At 38.6% G+C, this 24,122-nt stretch overlaps 1 protein-coding gene across 1 annotated transcript in view; it reads left to right on the top strand.

Annotated features, from left to right (window-relative positions):
* Window positions 1-24,122, top strand: part of TRPM1 (transient receptor potential cation channel subfamily M member 1) — a 130,531-nt gene that overhangs the window by 48,091 nt on the left and 58,318 nt on the right. Inside the window, exon 4 of the mRNA XM_083850970.1 lies at window positions 4,100-4,229. Coding sequence (XP_083707096.1) covers window positions 4,100-4,229 — 130 coding nt within the window. The remainder of the gene's footprint in view (window positions 1-4,099; window positions 4,230-24,122) is intronic.

Raw genomic sequence — 24,122 nt, forward strand, 5'->3', positions numbered from 1 at the left:
TTATGCAGCAATGAGCATAATACCGGCAGCTGTTGTTCTTAGCCCAATTACTGAACATCCTTAATGGAATATAGGTTTTGGTTTTGTTTTTTAGTTCAAGATGACTGTTTGAATTTTCTCATTGTATCAGTTATGTCAAAGGATACCAATACCTTTTTTTTTTTTTCTTTTCAGAGAATACTCTTAAGATTTCACATGCCAAAAAAAAAGTAGGTGTCCTTTTAGGTTTTGTTTTAGAATCCATGGGCTGTGGAAGAAGCTTATGTTTACTTTAATACTCGTATTAAATACAAAATCAAGGCCTAATTCTATTAGTCCTTTTACATTTAAGTCTTGATACAGATATAAGCCTATCTTACCCCAGTCTGTTTATGTAAATAACATTCATCGGATTATGCAGTACTGCTTTCCATATTAAGAGTTGGACTACCAAAGTCAGTGGAAACATTTCAGCTGATATGGTAGACTATAGGTCAAAGCTTTAAATCTATCACATTTCTTTAAACCATCTCTCTGATGTGATGTCATAGATGAGCTCTGACTGGGAACATTTTAGTCCCTTACGGATTTTCTGTAGGCTGAGACAATTGCAGCTCTCTTTAACCAAACCATTCACATTTTTAAAAACACATGGTGATAGGGAATTTGATGGATGGATCTTGATCCATGAGTACACAGGTTAAATTTCCATGGTGTGGTATCTATAGGATATATAAGTACATATGTCTTACATAGAGTGTTACTTTTGTGTACTTGGAGTGGACGCATACTACTCTTTCCATGGAGCAGGCTGACAAGGACCTTGAAGGTGAAGGATCTTGCAAATTGTGAGAGTCTGCACTCCATTTTTTCTCTTATGACAACATATGATTTAGAATTTTTCATAATCTTTTTACCATTTTTTTTCAAAAGACAGATTGATGGCAACAGACAAATGCGTGCTTCCATGTTATGGATTGTTCAGATACAGAGACAGTTTAAGGGTCTTTCACTTCCCCACTGTGCCAGATTCTCATTCATTGCCAGCCACATCCTGTTGCAAGAGATTAACACTCTTTCCTCCCCCGGTGCTAATTTAAACCAGATCATTACACAGATCTGATTTAGACTATGCAAACCATTAAATCAGCTCAACTGATAAAGTGGAAAACTCCAAGGAGAAGCAGGAACCTTTGGTAACAGTGTTTAGCAGGATCCCTAATGTGCGACTGCCTTCCTAAAGCCACGAGCTGTTTTGGAAAATCAGTTAAACTTGTGCTTCTAAAATATGGGAGTTGATGAAAATGCCAGCATGGTGCATTTCTCTTCCCTTAGTATAGTGGGATCAGCCCCCAAAGAGTTATATAAGCACAGCAGGGACAAGAACATCAGCAGAACTTAGTTGCCTGATTTTTCAGCTGGGGTTAGTATTCAGCAGCTTGCGTTGCATTGATTGTTGGTAGGCTTTCGCCAGGCTCTTTGGAGGTCTCCTGGGTACTGATAACGTGAAAATCCAGTGTGATCCTTAAAATAAACCAAAAACAGTATACAGGGAGCTCAGACAAAAGTCTTAGAATCACAGATCCAATACAACCAAATGAATGAATTAATTCTCTATTTTCATTCTACATTGTATCTGGGAGAACAAGATCGTATTCTGATTTTCTGCTTTCTGAAAAGTGTGTGAGAAAATGGAAGAACATTAAGAAACTAAGTAGAAGGGTTACAAATTATTTTGACACTGATGATGTCTACTTATAGCTAAAAATATCCTGTGAATTTTGACTTCCAGCACTTAGGGACTTCTTGAAATGGAATGCAATTACATTAAGCTCATGAAAATAAGACAGAATGAGAAGAGGCTGAGAAATTTAAAAAAAAAACAACACAACACTTCTGAGATTTCTGAGTATAAAAAAGATTGTTTGAGAACTAGTAGCTCCCTGAAATGCATTTTCAGTAGGATTTGAAGGTAATGTTTGTACACAATCAAGCTTGTATACCCAGTAACTTGTAGAACTCAGTCTGAAATTAATTGCTCCAACAACTTCATATCCTACTTTTCCAAGTGAGAAAGACAAAACGGAGCACTGTCCTTGTGCTACAGCAGTGGGGTCATGTTCCTGTGTGTGACAGATGTTGCCTATCCCAGGACAGACCTTTTTGCTATTTGTAAGCAAATACTATTTTTTTTTTTGTGTTCCATGACACCATTCACGATGGAATTGTTTAAACTACAGTTCAAAATAAAAATGTTCTCCCTACCATGACTTCAAGCATGAGCTATTATCTGATTGTCTTTCAGTTTTGTTTATAATTATCGAATAAGATGCTAGATCCAGGAGGGGCATATTGTCAGCTCATGAAACCTGTCAGATCTGATAGAACTTACGGTAATTGCAATGCTTTGCTGCTAACTGACCAGATATAATGGAGAGACCATTTTGGAGAGCAGGTGTACATGGAGTTTACAAGGCATTATTTTGTAAAGTAGCTTCTCTGATCACTACTTCCTCTAAGGTTCTTTGGTCTACGCTCTGTCAGTTTACTGTCCTTACCAGATTTTTATATTTCATGTGCCAGCTTCTACGCCTGTCTTGTTTGCTTAAGCCAAGCTGTGTCTTAAAACAATGACATGTACAAGCTGCTGACAAAAGTCTTGTTGAAAATGCTCATTTTACCTTCCTTGTTTTTGCGTAAGTTTAAAGAATTGTTAAAAAGGAAGACCTTTTTTGTTATCCTTTAGCATCATGCCTTCCACTCAACGTTCCACCAGTCTGATCCCCCAAACTATTTGCACTAATGTAATCTACGTGCAAAGAATGGAACTTTCACTCTCCCATTTCCCAACACAGCTTTAAGTATATGATAAGTAGCCAGCTACTTTTCTTTTCTGGCCTGGGACATCCCATTTCAGTTTCCTGATTATGGCAGAGCTGACAAGAACAGGAAAAATTGATGCATCTCAGTCCATCATCCTCTTCCAGTTTTACTTAGTTTTGGTTTAGGTTTTCAACACAATTTTCTTTGTCTCCTCTAACCAGCTGGAGGCATTCTCTGGTACCCATTTCATCTTTATAGAGAGACAAAGGACTTGAACCTAGAAAAACAGAATAACTAACTAGTGTAACTGTGTGACTAACTCCTGTAGGTTATTGATATTTCCTACTTAGTTCACAGACAAAACTGCCAGATCAGCAGTCCTTGTGTATGTTTCTGAAATGTCTCTCTTGTTGCTCTGTGCTCTCATCTATCTTTCCTAAACCATACTCTCTAACAGTTTCCTCACTCATGTCTGAGAAGGCAAGTCTTTCTGGAGCTGGCTAGGTATTTCCTAGTCAATAAGAATTTCACTGGTCTTTTAAAGTACCTTGTCCCATCCTTGTTTCTTCTTTAATCTTTCCTAATTGCCTCCTTTTGCTTTCACTTTGCATATTTAGGCTGAATAGTACAAAATAGGTGAACTGAGATATCCATAGGCATTTATGAAAATAATACATGCCACACCTAGTTTGTTACAACCGATATGCCCTAATTAATTAGAATCTAACTTGTGTTCTGATGGGTGGCTTGCTTTTAAAACCTTGCCTCTTTCATCCTTAGGTCTACTGTAGGCACATTCTCCATCAGCAGTTACCTTTTAGAGTTCCACCAAGCCTCTAACCCATAGTCTGCTGAGGACCATCTGCTCTTCTCATGTGCCTTTCTACTGATACCAAAATAATTTCCATCTGACTGCCCTGTGCTTTGCATGAATAAAAACCTTTTGGGCTGCCGCTTCTAAAGTAGATTTACCTTCAATCACCATTTATTAAATCTCTGTCCATTAAAAACCATAGCTTGCAGAAGCTGTGTGCATTAAGCCTGATTATAGAGTCGGTAGAGAGGAGAGGGAGGGGGACAGCAGTTTGTATCAGTGCATTGCCTTGTTTTTCTACTTGTCTCACTGGCTGGTAACTCTTGTGAAAGGGTGCATATCAGAACAGGGGTCTCATTACTTGGCTTTGAATTTGTTTTATGCATCTGTGAGACTTTATTTAAGCTGTACTTCAATGATTGTTGGTTTCAGGCTCAGACTGTATGACTAAAATCAGAGTTTTCGTTGGTGGCGGGGTGCTAGGTTCCTTATGGAGGGTAAGGGCCAGGGGACTATGAAAGGAAGAGGAGGAAAGTTCACAGGTTCCGTACGGAGGATGAGCGGCTCCTTCAAACGCACTTCATTTAAGGGCTCTGCATCTGGATCACAAAAGGTAAGTCTGCAGTTACCCAAATAACACAATGTGAAGGAAGCAGATGGAGACTGTTTGCCCTTTGTATTTTTAATAGCTGGTACCAATTTAAATGAGAGTGATTCTGTTTCCTTCTGTGCTCTTTTAAATCCTGGAGGTATTGGCTGTGTTCATTGCACTGGTTCCGACAATGAATCTTATCCCTTTTTGGGGAGTTCTTTCACATGCACGCTGTCTTTGGATAAATATCACCAAACAGGGCTAGACTGTAATCCTGTACGTAGTTAAAATCATATTTTGATGACCGTTGATACTTAGCGTTCATGCGAAATTCAGATGCAATCAATGAGAAGACTGATAGGATCTATAAAAGGTTCTGACATGATTCACTGAACATCTGCTGCAGACACATTTTATGAGAAATACACTTTGTGGTTAGTTCATGTGCTGTGCAATATACGAATGAAAAAGTAAGCGAGGGAGAAAGAAGACGGGAGATTGCTTTCTAACGTGTAAACTCACTCTGTTGTCACAAGCTCGCAAGTTGTAGATGCGTGTTAAGGCTTTTTAGTAACCAATGAACTATTAGATTTTAAATGTGAAATAATTTTGAATATATCTTTTGTCCATGGATTGTCCATTTGGAACAATATACAGACTTAACTTCAACTCAGGATTATGTAAATTTTATCTCCACTGACCGTTCTCAAACTGACTCCATTCAAATAATGAGAAATAGATTTCTCTTCTCTTCTTACCCCTCCAGCCCTCTTACCTCTAATTTCTTCTGGTATTCATAATGTTAAAGTGTCAGATTATAATAAAAGTAAGTCTGAAAGAACAAAATTGAGAGAAAAAAACATCTGGCAGCATCATGGAGGAAATTATTTATTGATACAGAGGCAACTAGAATCTATTAAAATGTTTCCTTCTTAAAAAATAATTTGTTCTGTATGATATGAAATATTGGCGATGGTCATCTGTGAAAGCAAGAATGACTGTGTCTAGTTTTGGGGGACTTTTTCAACAGAAATTGATGGTCATGGGCATCACCAGATGAATAGTAAGCGCTGTGTAGGGATAAAGTCATTTACAGCAGTGTCTTTTATAAAGTAACTAGGGAACCTGGCTCCTTTGTCTGTTAAAGAGATTGTCATCAAGTTACATGTGATGCCATAGTATAAGCCATATTACAAATGTTGAGTGCTAGAAGAAAAAATGTGCGTATTTCAGCTATAATGGCCATGTTCCCAGGCCCCTGGAACAGTCAGAACAAGAAAATGCTCTAACCATTTATAATGGGCTCAGCTTTTTTCTCTGCTGAGAGGCGTAAGAGCATAGTGGCATATCAGAATGTCAGCTAATACCTAGTAACAGAGTCACTTTGTGTTACATTTCCCATTACTGGCACAGTTAATTCTTAAAATACCTCATGGCTGTGTGCAAAGAGTGTGGAAAAACAGGCTGTCCTCCAAGACACTCCCATTCTCACAAACAGCTGCTTATTGCTTGCTTTGCCAGCCAGATAACTTCAGATGTCAGCAGTCGTTTATTGGACTGGTAATGTTAACTTTATTGATGAATACAAAGAAATAGCGATAAAGGAATGTCAGGATTTCGCCTTCAATATGTTGTTTTCTATATTCAGCATCACTTGAATATGACAGGTCAGAATAGGAAGTCTGTAACACGTGTAGTGCCCCAGGTGCAGTCAGCTTTTTTTTTCTGTCCACAGTCCTATCTTGATACTGCAAGAAGATAGAATTTTACCTCCTGAATGGAGTAAGTCAGAGTGAAGTACCTGATTAAAATTGTTTAATCTTTTCCCATCATTCACATAGGAAAGGCAAGACAAGGAAGGTGGAAGAACACAATGCAGATTTTGTTTTTCATAATGAGGTTTGATTTGTGATTTTTTAAAAAAGAAATGTTTAAAAAGCTGCAAAATCTTCATGTCTTACTTGCTATAGTCTTCCTAAATCTTTTTGTGTCTGTGTGCTTTAGAGCTCATTTTAGGAATAAAAAAATAACTTTTGTGAGAAGAATATTTTGTGTGTATGTAGTAGGCTGGGAGTGGTACTTCTGAGAAATGATGGATGTTGCCTCTGAGATTAACAGTATGCTATCAGCATAAAGGCAAGTGAAAGTCGTCATCTTCAGGAGTTGACACCTTGAAGGAAATTTTAATGATTTTCTGCTTTGGGGAGGGTGTTTTGCATTGAGTAAACTTTTGCTAATGGTATAGCTGAAAAGAGGGACTGAAAATAGTCTTGAATGTGTGTGTTTTGCAGGGATGTAGTACTTTGTTAAAGTTATGTTTTGTGTGCTTGTTATAGTAATAGTAAACTTCCAACAGGAAAAAAAAAAAAAAAAGGATTAGTGGGATGAATTTTTCTGCTCCTAAACTGTTTACCAAGAAACTGTTATTTCCTTCAAACTACCATACCTTTTGACAGTTCTTTTTTTAAAAAAAAAAAAAAAAATCATGGATTTATTTGGAACAGTGATGTGCAACTGTTTAATTTGACAGTTCTGATTAGACAGACCTCTTGGTAAGGGTGGAATTGGTTTCATTTGCACTCCTTTGGAGTATTTCAAACCTCTATTTTTTTCCCCCAAAATTTCTGCTCTGACTAAGAAACGCTCTTTCCACAAACATTCTGGCCAGTGTCTCAGTGACTCAGGAAGTAACTGCTGTGCTTTTTTTTTAAGTCTGGGGAGTCAGATGAGTGAGGGAAGTAAGAAAATGTTTAGGTATAATAATTTATTTCAGGTAGACTTTTATGGCCCTAGAGAAAAATAGAGGCAGGCTCGTGTATGGAGAATCGGCCATCAGTTGCCCCTTTTCAAAGAATCCAAATGTGTACTTAGCCGTACGTGATCTCTGGTGCAGACTCCTGAACTTAGAGGCAGCAGCACAGCCTGTACTCTTCAGTCTCATGAAAGAAGGAAATGTAAAATTAGAATAATCTACAACTATCACAGTATCAATACTGTATCTGCATTCTTAGAAGAAACTAAAAAAATGCAGTGTTTGATTCTGTGAAATTTTTGATTCATTCTTATGCTGTTTTACAGAGGGGAATCTGCTGGCTCTTTTACTGAACTGCCTTGCTGAACCAGCACTGAATCAATTTAGAGTTGATTTGTTGTCTTAATGTTCTTCACCAAATTGGATGAGAGTATTGTAAAAAATAGTCTGTAATAGAGTATGTGTTAGAGATGTGAGATCAGTACCAGCTCATCTCAACAAGAGTTGGAAAGAAATCCTTTAACCCTCTAAGCAGGATGCACAGTTGGCCAAGGGAATTATAAGGCTTTTGTTTCGCTGTGACCCACAGTCCAATGGACGAGTATCACTAGAGAAGAGGATTTATGCAGTTTGAAATACAGGACTAAAGGGTTCCTCTAGGAATGTTTCCTGATGTCCTGTACATTTCTTCTCAAGACCAATATTGTAAGGTACAGTTTTTAGAAGTCTCTCTTATTTGTTGTCAGGAATTGTTCGTAAGGAGGTGAATCTGTGCTCTGCAGGTCTGAGTCACAGCATGGCTAGGCATGCAGCATTGCGGTAAGCCCCTTCTCTACAAGTCAGTACACTGCAGACATCCAGCAGGAGCAGATGGTGTGTGCATACGGTAAGTAATGTGTGATCCGTAGCATGAAGGAAAGGTTACCACAAAGGCATGGCAGCTTACTGTTTTACTGTTCAGGATAGGGTGCCAGCATGGAATCAGAGACAGCAGTTCTTGCCCTGCATTAGCTGTTAAAGCTTTGTGCGCCTCTGCCCACAACCATGCCGATGCACAACCATCGTGTCATTATGACTTCCAGCAGTGAAAACGCCATGGGTTTTGCTGGAGGTTTTTGGCAGTCTTCGGTGTGTTTGAGCCTAAAGGTTTGGCACATTTTAAAAACTGACGCTAGCTATTACTTGAGAAATGTGTGTGTCTCAAAACACCGGTATGTCTGGCCAAATACTGTGTGAACCCCACAATTTATGGCAAACACAGACTGTCCAGCAGAACAAGTACATGTATTGTGAATTGCAAGTGTCATGGTAGGCTTGGCCTGGTGTCTAGCACCTAAGAATTGTGTTCATACCTAACACCTTTCACCCTCTTTTTACATTTAAACAGTATACAAATTACGTGTACAGAGGAGCTACTCTAAAACACGGTATCTTAATAACCTGTTGCAGGAGGCTAGGGCCAGAAGAGAGAGGGGTTTTTTTAGATAAGATACAATTGCTGAGCCAGTGTAGGTTGGCAGATTTTAATTGCAGAAGTATTGGAAACATTTCTGGACTCTCTTTTGCTAGCCATGTCAATGAAAGCATGGATTTAGTACCAAGATTCTGCAGTGTTAGAAAAACACATGAAGCTGACAGGGAAACAGAGGGAGAACTGCCCTTTTTCATATTGCACATGAACAAAGTCTTCAGTTTTAAGGGGTGGCATGTTTGAAATGTTCATTAATGTTTGACTTGAACTTACGGCAATGATGAAAATAAGAGTGGCACTTCAGTAGAAGTGGAGAGAACAAAATCATTCCCCAGAAGTCACGTTGTGTACTGAATGTCAGAATCTCCTCGTCACTTACAGAGTAATGTTGTTTGCTTTTTAGCAATTTGATGCTATTCTGACCAGCTGTTTATATACAGTCCTGGCAACTGTGGGATTCACATGCATCTGTCTCTCATAAATGTGCTTCACTGACAGTTTCCCAGCAGCAATCACTCCTACTCTGTTTTAAAATAATAACCCTGCCATGGATGTTTGATTCACACTACACTTCTTGACAGTCCTAGCTTACCAGCATCTCCAGCTGAAACAGGTCAGGTTGCCCAAACGGAGTGCGGGCAGACTGTGGAGAAGGAAGCCACTGAAAAACTTGCAAATTTGGGGAAAGTGAAAAGGCAGCGGCTGCTGAAAAGATACGTGAATTGCAAGGAAGAGTGGGAGAACAGTGAATCATGCAACCCTGGACTAACGAGCTTCTTCCTCACCATTTAGGCTGTAAAATTAGTGCATATATAATCTCTAAAGTTTAAATGTTGTCCAAATGAGTAAAAAACCAAAGGTATCCTGATGAACAGTTGCAACATGATTAGAGATGAAGCTGAATTAACATCACATTTAGCACTGCAGGTACAGAGAATGTAGGTATTTTTTTTTTTGTAACTATGACGACTGATTTCCTTAGTGCATCCAGAGTCTCATCCAAAACTTAAGAAACTGATTAGAAGCTTATTTTTAATGGTAATTTCATAATCTTTAATGGATAACGGTGGCTTTTTCTTAGAGTAATCTTACTATTTCTGAACAGGGTGATACTTTCTGTGATTTTAATAGCATTCCTCTGACATGTGATCCAACAGGACTTTCTCTAGAGCCTGCAGTTGTAGTTGGCTATGAAGTATGTGCAACAGGGAAAACAAGTGTTCTGTAAATCCTGGCTCACTTAATGGGGTTTTTATACTGCACTGGCAAACATTATGTTCAGTGTTGATTCTAGTTTGTTAAAATGCTGTTACAATCCTAAAAATTCCTCACTCGCACTCCATCAATTAGATCATATTAGCTGTTTTTAACTGGGTTCAATCTCTGCTGCAAGAGGTAGGAAATTACATGGCCTACACCCAGTACCACTAAGAGAATGTCCTTTTTCTTTTGAAGTAAACAGCAAGCTATAAAAGCATTTTTATAGTCATAATAAAAATTAACTAATCATCTGACTACCTTAATAGACAGTGTCACTTCTTAATGTAAGTGCCTCAGATTTGAAGGATGAAGGTGAATGTAATTTCACCATTATATCCAGCTTTCTTCTACCTCTTTATGCAGATGTGTTGTGAAACAGTATCAGCTTGTATGATGTCCTCTTGGAAATTACATGAAAAGGCAGCCTTGTGGTATAAAGATTAATCTCTAATAATAGCACAGTAAAAGATGTAACAGCTGGTATGGATTAATATTCCTTAATATCTGCTTTGATGTGATTAATAGCTGTATGGCTTAAGCCTCTATCAGTGGAAAGCAAACAGTGGTTACTAAGCTCTACTAAATGTACCGTTTGCGATTTTTTTTAACAGAACAGACATTTAAAAGTTATGTGTGTTTTTGTTTCCAGAGGTGTTTTTTATTTCCCCCTTCCCAATTTTTCTGTCACAAGTCACGTATTACAAATATTTATTTGTCCAAGGGTTCGTCCTCTCATTTCTGATACACAGTACCCAAAACTGTTGGTTCATTTAGTAAGGCTTTGTACAGAGATTGATGGGTGAACAGGAATGCATTGGGTTTCTTTCTTGATGTTCACATTAAGTTGTAAATATCTTCTTCCACTGCTGCATTTTTGGTAGTGATTTTTATATTTGTTTTATATTATGTTGTACAAAAGCAAAAACTTTGTCAGTTTGAAACTGAAGAGCAGAAGTTAAATTCCAAAGCTTTTTAAAAGATTGGATCAGCATGTGATTAGCTGGATCAGTGCTCATGGTGCAGCGTATGCTGTTTTGAAATTACATATGAATCACTATTTGACTTAAGTTCTATCACAGTTTGATTCCCCCCCATATATTTTCCTACTATGGAGATGAATTTGCTCCTAAAACTGAAGATCAACAATACAGGTGGGAATCAAGAATACTGCTTGCAAGCTGATAAGCCTTTTCTACTTAATGCTCTGTTAAATCCAGAGGTAAAGTATGAGATGTAAGAGCAGCAGTACCAGCTGGGTCAGACCAGAAAGCTGGGTTGCCCACTGCAGGAAGAGCGCAGTCTAGGGAGTGCTGTAAGCAGAGGAGGAGGATGTAGTAGTTACTCTCCAACAGCGTGTTCCTAGTGCCAGTGATCTTTAAGGTAGGGATTGCCTAGACCGGAGGTGATATTGTGAAATGAAGTTGCTGCCTTTCAGTATCCACAGTACCTTACACCAGCGGTTCTGCAGCTTATCTGCAAGTTGTATGGCAGCCAGCTTGAGCTCATTCGTTCTAGAAAACAGTCTTTGGTGTTTGGATAAGCGTTCTTCAACCTGATAACTAGCATCCAAGGTTGAGAATCTTTTAATTTTACCATTTAATTTTGTTCTCATTTTGGTATTTGGTTCTCATTTCACTTAAACATTTTTGTTGAGCCTTCTTTAAAAAAATCCTTTTTCTCCTGGTTCCCAGAACTGCATGAGACATATTTGCGTATTTGTCAGGCCCAGGTTTGAACAGAGGGACTAAATGGTGGAAGGTTAGTTTGTTTTCCTGTTACTAGCTCTGAGTGTCAAAACACTGTCATTATGGCATGACTTCACCAAACAATAACAAGTCTGTCTCTTTAGGAGAGTTTCTCATCATAGAGAATCCCAAACTCTTTTATCAGCTTTCTGTCTTCAAAATAGTTATTTTTCCTGAAAAACGCCTCTACCATCTCAGAATGATCTTGCCATCAAGTAACAGTACTTTTTATTCAGTTTTAAAAGTGGTGTTGCAATTAACTAGTTTCTGCTTGTAGATCTTCTTCTAGTAAATCAAAAGAATGGGAGGAGGAAAGCCCTGTAGCATGACCCAGGGGTGGCCAGGCTCTGTAATCTTATCTGAAAGTATTTTTGTTGTTGTTTTCCTGCACGCGCACACAGCCATGGTTCCGGAGGCCCAGAATGCCTTATCTTATGTATGTCCAGACACCTTGTCTTTCCTCTTGTTATCTGCCTGAGTGGGGGTTGTGAGCTGCTGAGGGGCTTTCTGAATGGAGATTGAGCCTTAAGTGTACATGGGACCTGGTCCACTTGGGCATTTGGAAACACGAACCCATGGCGAGAGGCAACATGGGGAGTAGAGCAGGGGAGTGGCTGTCTTTAGGAGCTCTGGATCAGTGTTGCAGTTGCAAGGCATCTTCTAGTGCAGGGAAATAAATGACTGTGTTAGAAGTGGCTAGTTCACTACAGTAGTCATTAGTGCCCAACTCCACTCTGTGGCCTAATTAATTCTGATTATTAGTTGCCTTCCCCAAATAAATCCTGTGGTATTGACACTTTGCTGGTGGTAAGACTTCAGTAGTTGGAAAAAGCAAAAACCCTAATGCGGTCCCTGATCTGTCTGACATTTGCCCACCTGTGTCATTTAGTAGCATTTTAAAATATTTTAAATTTTCAGTTATAATGTTCTGAAGGGTGTTTTGTTTTTTTTCCTAGCACTGAAGAAGAGCTATGTTGTCTCTGTTTTCTGTAACTGAGTCTTTTCCTCTAAGAAAGCAGTATTAGCAGGAACACACAAGGACACAAATAAGGTACCTGAACTTAACCAGTTGGTGCCATTTCCAGGCCCATCTGGTCTCTAGCTCCAGAGAAGGTCTTCTGTAGAGTCTGGGGAATGTTAGGCTTGAGGGTTGCTAGTCCTGGGAGGATGTCTTTGATACACCATGCACTTGAATTGGTGCCAGATTCTTGTGTTCAGGCACCTGACTTCATTTTAAATATCATTGGGCATTTAGAAAACTGAGTGGTTTCATACCTTATTCAGTAGAAAACAATGTGAAATGATCCATAGTAGCCTCTGTTAGTCATATGGGCCTAGTTCATTAACAAACTATGCTTGCATCAAGAACAAGGGCAAGTCAGTAGAGGTAGCTGTCATCATGAATTTCTTCTCTGAAAGCTGAACAGAAGCCGTGAAATTTTCATGGCATGAGAATTGGGAGGAGGAGCTGGTTTGCATGGTCAAATCATTTTACTTTGGATATCAGATAATTTTCATGCTAAGGTAAAATGTTCTATTAACATATTTCGTTAGTTTAAACGTGTCAGTATGAAACTGTTCATTACTGCTCTTCAAAGTGTTAAAAAAGGGAGGTGCTTTTGTTTTTCTATATGCAGGCACACAAAAACATCAATGCATTTTACTGATTTGCTAGAATACAAGATAAATTAGAGCAGTTTTAAGTATTTTATGATGAAAACATAAGTAGTAAAAGTTTTCTGTATCATCTATGTAATTGTTACAGAAATGCAAGAGAAAACAGGAGTTGAAAAGGACAGGAAAATTGGGCTGTAAACCTGTTTTGTTCTTTTGCACAAAACAGCAAAGTTCAAGTTGCTTTCTGGAACAATATGTACTGATGGAGCTTGAATGAGAGGGACTGTTTGTGTTTGAAGCTTTCAGTGATCAGAGTGACCTGATCTCAGTGCCAGGAGTCTTAACAGGCCCCCTATTCATGTGCCCTAATTGTGCTAAAGGAGAGGTGGTTTCCAGGCTTTCGAGAAAAAAGTTATATAACATTCAAACCTAATTTCCTAGAAGCATTCTGTTGGCCTAACCTTAAGCTGTCTTTAAAATTACACATTATGTTTTGGTGTTGGCCATATGCAGCAGGCAGGTTTTTTCACCAGTTGGCGTTGCTTCTGTGTTGTTCTTTTAATTTTACTATCCTGAGATGTGTAGCAAGATTGTTATAGTTTAATTTACACTGTGTTACTTATACAGGTATTTACTAAAATTGTCATTTATTAGAGCATTAATCAAGTAACTTCTATCTGAATGTCCTTTGTTTCATTAAGCCTCTCTTGAATAAAGGGCCGCAATAAGCTTGGGAGAAATGCACGCACAAAAACCATACTTTTGTGGAGCTTTTGGGATTACCAGCAAAAACTAGTGACCTTTCCCTGTGCTGATGAAATCCATTGCTCAGTTATGTGGGCCAGAATTTACCAGCTCTCCCCTGCTATGTTCCATAAGAAGCTGACAGAGATCAGAATCTCCTATATCCCCTAGATGGAGGATGGGATTAGGAAAAAATGGAGCAGCCATTTGTATTTTTTTGAATCAGGTTTCGAAGGTTCATGGTGTTTGGGGATTCAGCATGCCAGGTTGATCTGTTAAGTCTTCTGCACCGAGGCATTTCTCCCATAGCACGTCTCCTGCAGAGCACTGAGCATACAGAGTGGTACCCAGCTTAGTACTATGACGAAAGACTGAATTAATCCCATGGTATGCTTGGAGATCATCCTGCTTCCAAAATAATCAAGGCAGTACTTCTAGCATTCAGGGCACTGTTTCTGTTCCCCAGCCTCAGCACTGCATGGTTAGCTGCAAGCCTTTCTGTCTCCTACAGTGGTTGAAGTGTCAGGGAGAAGCTTCCCAGCCACATACTCCTCATAGCTCAAATGCACCCACAATAATTCTAACAACTTTAGATACCCGTTGGGGGGGAAAAGCATATATATATATTAAACATGGGAGCTGCCCAGCTTACTTTGATGGGATTAGCTGTCACACTAATACATAGGTATCCTCGAATAAGGATTGGGACCCCTGGTTTGTTCCTACAAATTATATTGGGGAAAAAAGTGCTTATTGCAAGGAGAATTGTCTATGGAATCACATTCATCCATGTATGTAAAGGTAGGATTTAATTGGTAATACAACCTTTCCTGGTGTATTTCCAAACTTACACAAGGTGAATGACAGTATGTACATCAGAAAATGTGTCACCTTCCTCAGGCTTTGTTGGTTTTCATCAAACTCATGATTTAGTTTTCTCTAAACCGTCAGATGCACTTGGATTAATCAACCACTAGATAGAGCTATGCTAAATAGAAAGGACCTTGCTATATAGTTTTATGCTGAAATTGATGTTTTCCCTAGTCCTAAGCCAAAGTAAGGACCAGTTATTGCACAAGACAGGTATGATGAGGAAGAGTTTTCTCCAAGATATTATAAAATCTCACCCCCTTTTAATAATACATCAGAAATCATGGATCTTTTTGAGTATACCTTAAAGAAAGTCTTCAGTGAATAGTCCAATATAATTCCTATACATTAATTATTAAATTAGCTGTATTTTTAAATTACCACACCAGTTAATTTTTAATCAAGCAGTCATCATAGAGCTACTTTATCATCATTGTAGATGGGAACCTCGAAAGCAAAAGTTGTATTACCTTTTGTGTTCTCTTTTTTTCGTCGTTCTGGTGCTGAACAGTGCTCACATATTGTTAGTATCTAACATACCTCTGTACCAACACAAGATTGTTCTATTTAATGATTTCTGGATTATTTTTTTTTACAGCTCATCTCATTTATAGCAGTAAAGTTACTTTTGACTTAGAGCTAGAGAGGTTTATTATAAAATCTCACTAGTAAAACAGCTAATGATAGGATCTTTTGACTGTCTAGGATTTTGTTTGCAAGAGTTGTACTGAGCTGGTACAAAAGCTACACTAAATCCATGATGCTGCAGAATACAGTGTAATTCAGACGAAGATGTGCAGAAGTTACAGGAGGGTGGAAAATGTGTGGATCTGGCAGTAAATCCTACTGCAGGAAAAGGACAAAAACACTACTGCCCTACCCTATCCCACTCCACCTCACGCCCCAGAAAATTCCCCCAAGTGGCTATCAGTGATATCCTGTAGCTTTCAGCAGGTACAGGCATGGCACAGACAGTGACAGTATGGATTATTCCATTCTGGCAATGAACAGAAACAAATACTTCTGGATGTTTCTTAGTGACATGTTCAATTCTTAGCTCTCATAGAAACAGTTCCAATGTGCAGTACTCGAGTCCAGTACAGTGGGCGTGTGTCTCACAGAAAAAAGGCCATAGTAATGAAATATTTTTCTAGAAAATTCCTACGTTTAGTTTTTCTGTTTTCACTTTTTCATTTTCTGTGAGTGAGTTGAAATATGTATTAAGACTTCTGTTTTATCAGATCCAAGCAAACTTTTAAATAGCCAGTATTATGAGTATTTATTTGATTCCATTTTGTTCTTGATTCTTGCCACTAAAATGGCACTCAGCCTCTTGGTTGAGTGGATTTAAGATTCTCTCCAAGGATCAGCTATGGATTAGTGAGGTACAGCTGGTATGTTCTTCATGCCAAGTGGTTTTGGCACTTTTTATTTTTTTTTTTCATTTTTGATGTCCTCTAAATAAATCCTTCTTTTTCTCCCCTTTTTCTGGGAATTTGTTCTTGTTCAGTAGCGAACTTCATCTTTCACCAGATTTTGTTAATGAGTCTGAGCAAACAAGCATAGTTCAAATGGCTCTTTACCAAAAATAAAAGGAAATTTAAAGAAATGTTCTTAGTTTTCCAAATTACAGCTTGTTCATGTTTAAGGAGTCCAACTCACTAGAGAGTGAAGTTGGTTTTTAAGCTATCAGTGAAATGCTCCTGATCTTTGCATTAGCCGGTTGTTGAAATGCAGGTAACCATAAAGTTTACAGTATACAGCATTATAACTATATGGCTAGATCGTGCTTTTAATGATTCAGAAATTTTAACGCCTACAATTTACAAAACGGGTTCTTGCATCTGAGCTTTTAAATCCCTGTGGAGAAGCCTATTAAAAAAACTTGTTTTTAGAAGGTGCGAATCCTTCAGCTCTCTCACAGAGCAGGGAGTGAGTGTTAGTTTAAAAGGTTCTGCAGGTCTGGAAACTGGGGCATTTTTATTCAGATACTTGCACACAACTTCTATCAAAAAGCACATCTCCTCAGACATGTTACTTCATTGTCAGGCTAGATACCAGTCTGTGGCTGTGTTTTAACTGCGCAGGGAATCTGAGAGAGAAAAGATTCTCTTAGGGAGAATTCCACTAAATCGGTTGTCTTTAGTGGCCTCAGCGCTTGTCTCTGGGGCAGCGAACTAATCTGTCTGTCTGAAGACATTTGAGATAGTGCTCAGCAAAGGTTAGATGATCCCTGGTATAAGTAGGTCTTGAGCTATTTGGGATTATGTGCAAATTGATCTGATATTTATTTAGATAAGCACTGGCAGCTACTGTGAATTTTGGAGAACATTCAACACATATATCCCACCTTCTTTAGGGAAGCATGTTAGCTATTTTATTGGTCCTTTAACAACAACAAAAAAAACTTTATTATTTTTATATTTTTGCTGTTAATATGGGATAGGATCATTGATGTTTGGTTTGCAGGATACCAGCTACTGTCTCAGTTCTTGATTTGAAGCTTAAATGGGCTGGTACCTAAAGAAGAGGAATGTAAAACCTGTCAGAAGAAACTCATTTCTTCAGGAAAAAAGTCAGCTAAAAATTGACAAGGGGAGTGATATAAAGAGGATTGCATGAGGAAGAGTTGAACCCTTGAGCTACTGAGTCCTACAGTGTCGATCGGACCAAAATATGAGAGGCTGGCAAATAACTGGAAAGCTTTGTAAACTCTCCTGGACACAGTAGGTGAAAAGCTGTCAAGGCAGCATGATTATCGCCTGCTTAGTTATTCCATTTTCATGTCCCATATTGCAGCTCAGCATGCACAATGAAACGGCTTTCCTTGCAGTTAACACTTGATTCCCTTGCTTTTCAGTCTTTGAATCTACAAGGAAATACTGTATTGTAAGCTATAGCTTATAACTTATGTATCCTTGTATTAGAAATCACTTAAAAGTGGTGTTTTGCTGAAAGGAGATTGACATCATCAATTTCCAAAGCAAAAACTCAGAACAACAATACTTAGTTGTATGATTTACTTTACACTGGTTTGAGTATTTTTGCTCTGTCACAAAAATTTAGATTTCTTGAAAGGTTTGCTTGGAAATGCTTAAAAATGCAATAATTTGAGCCAATAGGCAGATAACTTATTACAGTATGTTGCTCATTTTGGTACTCTGATTTTATCTGTCAATTTTCCCTGTAGGAAGCCTACACTCCAATAGTGGATCTTGTATCCGATTCAACTGATTGTTCATTCCACAGATAACTTGTATTCCTCGTGACATCTGCAGCAATACAGACCAGTAACTCTGGCAGTCTTGAAGGCAAACAACATGCCACAGCTTAGACAGTAATGCTATTCACAGGCCAAGACTGAAAAGAAACATTACAAGTCCCACCTTTCAGCCTTGGAAAAGTGAAGGAGGTGTCTGATCTCTATAATTTAGCTGTTTATCAGAGTATGTTGAATTACAGTGCACTTTCATCAACTCTTGCTTGTAGCTTTGCATCTGCTTTTGTTTTATAAGGTTTTTAAGGTCTTGCATTTCAGTGCTTGGAAACATTGTTCTTACTCCACTTCTTTTTGAAGAACTCACCTAAACTGCAGCAGGTAACTAAATCAAGCATATCTTGTTTTCCTGTTTAAAAAAAAAAAAGGATAAAAAAGAAAAAAAAAAAGTCGTGAATGTTTCATGGTCTTTTCCTTGTCAAAACAAACCCACGCTGTTGTGCACAAGTTTGTTCACTGATAGGCCTGAAATAGCATTGTGATAAAATAAAAGGAAGATTACTGGCAGTGTTTTAAATAACATGTGCCTATTTTCTATATTGCATTTGTTTCAGAATACTGTTTTCTTTCCCCTGTGTCCTTCTCAAGTGACTGCTGAGGGGTAGAAATGTAAAATCTCATGCTAATGCTTTATGCCAGTGAGCTGTAATTCTCTAGTAATCAGAGCTTCGTGGAACTGCACATTCAGCAAAGTTGAACAGTGCTGAGAATGTATCCTGAGAGCGTCCAGCTTAGCTTGAGCTTTTCAGCTAAAAGGCAAACCATTTTGCCTAATCGCTCATGGGGATGTCCAGCATTCAAAGCCAATCAATTGCATATACTGATGCTTTCTAATGAGAAGGGTTTTTCTTTTTTTTTTCCCTTTGGCATAGTTTAAAGTGTGTAACTATATAATTTTATATTGATGTCTCTCTCATAAGTGTGAACAAAATAGTACATAGAGCAAAGAGAGGTACACAACACGAGGAAGAATCTGAGTCTGTGTGGTAAATAGTGTCTTTATGAACTAAAACAGTAGGCAAGGCACTCTGCAGAGCAGATGAGAAGATGTGATGAAGGAAGAGCATGTGTTGATTGATGGTTGCAACAGAATGCTTGTAATGTCTATAAATGGGGTTTTGTTTTCTCTGTATTTAAATACTTAGCCATGAGTGTCTTTCCTTTACAGTAAAATAATTACATAAATAAAAACTTAAGTTACTGCAAATAATGCTGATAAGGAATGCCTATATTGTATCTAACCATGGATTTGCTGATGATGGCTCTGCTATATGCACTAAGGTTTGACAGTATCACAATGCCTTCATTTACACTGACTTTTGTTAAACTCTGCAGTGTGTGGAGAGATGCACAAACTCTGCATGTCCCTCCATGATTTAGTATTCTCTTGGCCCTGTTCAGCAACCCATTCAAGAAGAAAAGGAGTGTATCCTTTCATGATTTTTCAGAACTATGATAGGTAGTTTGGGGCTAGAAGAGGATTCAAGACAAGAAAGGACATGAGCCTGTGTCTCCCAAGCCACTGTCTTAATGCCAGACAAGGTAGGAAAACAGTGGCAGGCTCTTTCGAGGACACTGAGGTAAATGCAGCAGGATGTATAGAAGTATACTTAAAATCCTTTTTGTTTCTTGTAGCTCCAAATTAAGACAGCTTTTGCTGAAGCCTGCCTGCATGTATTGAGTCTAGCAAGAACCTGATGCACAGAACTGCTGCATGACTTTCAGTAAAAGACGAGCAATGTCATGCTCTTTCAAAGAAGAGACCAGAGTTCTAAGCAGGCTCAGGTACCAGAAAGTTTAGATCAGTATTAGGCTTTTCCTCATTTCTTTTTTAAAGAAAAGAGAGGGAAAAAGTAACAAATAGCAGGAATGCTACAAATCTTCGCTATATGAACAAGTACCACAGCGGTTAATATAACTACATTAACAAGAACTGGTCCAAGTGGAGTGCACCCACAAGCTCCCAAATGAAAGAGAAAGAAGCAGGAAAGACATTTAGCAGACTTTTCCATGAGTTCTAGCCAAAGAATGTAGTTACATGAGAGAAATGTGCTCCAAATAAATTGATTAATCAGAGCACTGCAGTTCTGTAAGTGTAACTTGTTGTGATGTAACTTCGGTGAAATATGAGTAACATTTACTCTCATAAGGCAGACTGAGAAGGTCAATACATACTGTACATTCCAGCAGGATTATTACAGAACAGGTCTTGGAAAGGAGGTAATGCCCCAGCTTTCAGTCTACCCCATGAAAGCAGCATAGTAGTGATTGCTACAGTTAGATTAGCAGAGGATTTTTAATGTTATTAAAAGATGTGTATAATATATTGCACGTGCACTTTAATTCATATAGATATATACATATATATATATGGTCCATATTTATGCTTCGTGTTTTACAAACAGAAAAAAAAATAAATCTCTGCCTCAGCAAGCTCTCAGTCCAGGTCCCTGGAAGCGTGGACCAGTGGGTTTTTAGCATGTATTTTGTGCTTCCACATCTTCAGTGTTCGTGTCCTCACACTGGATCCAGGAGGGTACTAGACTTTTTTTTTTGAGGGGCTCTGAATCCCTTACAGTATCTGTATCCATTACAGATGAGATTATAAGGGCCAACATAGAAATAGGCACGGAGATATGGTCAAGTCTCTGTATAATGCCTGCGACAGACCTATTATTAGTAACTCTGTTTACTACTTTTAAATTCATTTTACATTTCAACTTTAATTTTACAGCTTTATTCTAAAGCAGTATTCTATGTTTAACGAACTTCTTCACATGCTACACAAGTCAGAAAAGCATAGTCCTGTGATGGCTATGTCAGTAGCAATAAGACAATAAATGGAAAAAATCAGTTCTTTGAAGTCACTAAGATCTTCTCTGACATTAGAGAGAGAGAGGCTTTACGACATGAGGTCTATACCCTGGCTGTGAAGCAGTTGAGTTTCTGAATTGCTGTTGTTGTTGTTCCAGTTCCAATTTTGATTTGTACCTGTTAAGAAAATAACTGTTGCACTGTGCCTGAATAGTAGGTAAATCTCTTAGTAGCTGCTGTAATGTCACACAACTGTCAAAGCAGAAATGTAAATGTAACCTTCAGTTTGTATCCTAAGAGTGTTAGTGAGGTGAGGGATATCTTCCAACAAACCTCAGGTGCTTTGACCCTATCCTTTGTAAATAATCCACAGCTGAACACGTGCTGATTTTCTGCAGACCACAAAAGGGTTACCTGGAAAACTTTGCCATTATTCTCAGATGCTGCTGCTTAATTACTAGGTTTTGAATTTTCCCTCCTGAAGAATCTGTATAAAGGCTGACGTGGTTGGCTGTACACGTGTCCCATCACGAATGTGAAAGAAATGGAGGTGATCGCTTTTTATTGACATTGCTGCTTCTGACAGATGCTTTGTAGAACACAGTTCTGTTGCATTTTGTGCCAAAACCAGTACCAGACCTGTTTGAAAGAGCCTGCTGTTTGTGTGCCTGACCCTGAAGGTCTCAGTAATGACTGCATGTTATGCTCTGTTACAACAGGACCTCCTACCCCAACCCTTTCCATGCTTTCTCCACACTCACAGTCACACAAAGACTTCACTGTCACTGCTGGAATGAGACGTGGCTTTCTCATTTGGAGGTGGAGGTGATAACAAATGAACACGTCGATACGTTCTCTCTCCTCTGTCCTGCTCCTAACTGGAGTCTCACTGTGTAGGTTCCCATGCCACAGAGGCTGTCTGACACCGCATTCTCAGTGCCTTCTCCTGAAGCAGCTTGGAGCTTATGCTGCTGCTCTGTTTGCCACCAAACTACAGTTCATTTTCAGCCACTTTTGTGATGTTGCATGGGGCTGTATGTTTCTTCTGCACAGTTCTGTGGCAGACTGGTAGTGAAGGTTAAGCTCAGAGTATTATTATGTGCTTAGACTGTTGATAACGGTTAAGCTTGGGTTGTTACTCTGTGTTTTTGATGGTGTACAGAATCACCAAATACATTAAGTTTCCCCAGTCTTTCCAAAAAGAAGTAATGAATAAAACTTGGGGCCATATTTGAGCCATATTCAAAACATGAACTTCCCTCTTTGATAGAGAACTTTACAAGAATGTCTTGAATAGAAAAATAGAAGGTCCCCTATATAAATTTTCATAATGACTTTCTATCTCTACAACTTTTCAAGGTGAAATAATGACATTATAACCCCTGTGTATCTTTTATCTAAGTGTTAGGAGGTGGTTAGAAGTGCAAGTTTAAAGGATGAATTATTCACGTCTCATGAAATATAATAAAATATAACATTTATTAAGAAATGCTTGTTTCTTCAGTCACTACCATGCTGTTGTTAGCGTAGAAAATATTTGCATAAAACTTTAAATATACTGGGGAGAAAATTCCTAAACTGTATTTTAGCAGTTGTGCAGCTGAAGATTACTGAAAGTAAATACGATGTGGAGTTGTTTTTTTCCCCAGTAACTCTTAGAATTATTAACATCAGAATCTCTCTAACATGTATTTACTGCTTGCTTGCATTTCTGTTTTAATTAGTGGGAGGAACATAATGAGTTTGACAAAGCTGAAAGCTGCAGTGCCTCATACTGTTTCAGCAACTTACTGTGCTTTTAATTTCTTCTAACCCCTGGATTGATCAGCAGGACCCACATTTATGACAGTAGATTTCCATCCAGCGAACGCATACAAGCTGCTTGGCTTGGGAGTAATACTGACTTCACAAAACTTTTTATGAGCAGGTAAAATAGTTGTTTGCTGTGTAAGATTAAATGGGACTGAAATGTAAGTCTTATTAACTATAAGACTAATCTGTGTCCGTGCATTAAACTATTCAGACAAACACTGCTAGAGAAACACAGAATAATCACTCTGTTTATTGTAGAAGACACTGTTTTACACCATTTTAAAACTTGGTTGTGTGCTAAGTGTGCACGCTGAGTTTCAGTCCCGTTGACTTTTTGAACAGCTTTGTGTGGATGCTGCTGTTTCATGGCAGTCAGTGGGGCTGTTCATCTCTATAAATTTAAGCATGTGCCTAAGCGGTTGCAGAATCAGGAGTTAAGCAGACTTCTTCATGGTAAAACCTGGGTGTGAGTAGTCCAGGTAGGAGAGGAATTCAGGAGCTCAGTACCTTGCAGCAGGGCTGGCATGGAGCTGGTGCTGGTACGTTGCTGCTTCCAGTGATCAGCACTTTTTTCTTCATTGTTACAGCTCGCCTTTGATGTCAGTTGTGCTTCAGTAAAACACACGGGTCATTGCTGGTTTTGGTGTACAAAGCCCCTTCGAACATACACACACAAAGGAGGGAGAGAGAACTGTGCAACGTACATGATTGCCACTGTTGCCATGCAAAATCTAAAAGTGTTTCCACGAGGGAGGAGTTGTACTTATGGCACTTGACTGAATTACAAAAACACTTATCAGTGAAATCTTGCCAAAAATAACTCATTTTCCTCACGCTTCTCACAGGATGCAGCAGATGTGGCATTAGCGTCAGATAAAAGAAGCTGTGTCAGTTTTCCTGTGTTCTGCTTTAAAAATACTCTTAAATTCTAACCACTTGACAAGCTCTAGAGGGATGCTACAGATGAGTTCAGAGACGAACCTGGGCAGTAAAGCAGGCTATTATCTGAGTTATGCACGTGTGTCATCCAGAGAGAAAGTGCAGTGGTAATATGCCAAAGTTGAAAGAAGCTATCAAATAGATTTTACAGTCCTGTCCATATAAAAGCATTCATTCTCTAGCAATGTATTCTTTGAAAAGGAGTGCTCTGTTTTCAGTGAAATGCAGATTGGGAATTTCTACAAAGGAGGGAGTTAAGGGGAACATTTTTTACTGCTCTACTGCATGCTTTCATCAGATCCTACTCAAGGTTATAATAAATTTTGCTGGGGTTAATAGGCTGTTATGCACGCTAGGAAGATAACTCCATTGCACATCCAGACCTAGTTTGTGCAGGGATTATTGCATTTCAAAACCTGTAGCTTGCTTTATAGGAATTAGGCTGAGAACTAAGCCACTCCCCATCACTACTGTTCCTGGGCTAATTGATTGTAAATTACCTTTCGAGTTGTTTGTATTTGCTGTTCAACACCACAATACCTGGGTAATTCTTCCCTGGTATCGAGAGGATTTCTGGTTGCTTTGTTGTCATGCCATTTCTTTCTTTTTTTTT

Source organism: Anser anser (genome assembly GCF_964211835.1).
Source record: "Anser anser genome assembly, chromosome: 10".
Taxonomy (NCBI): Eukaryota; Metazoa; Chordata; class Aves; order Anseriformes; family Anatidae; genus Anser; species Anser anser.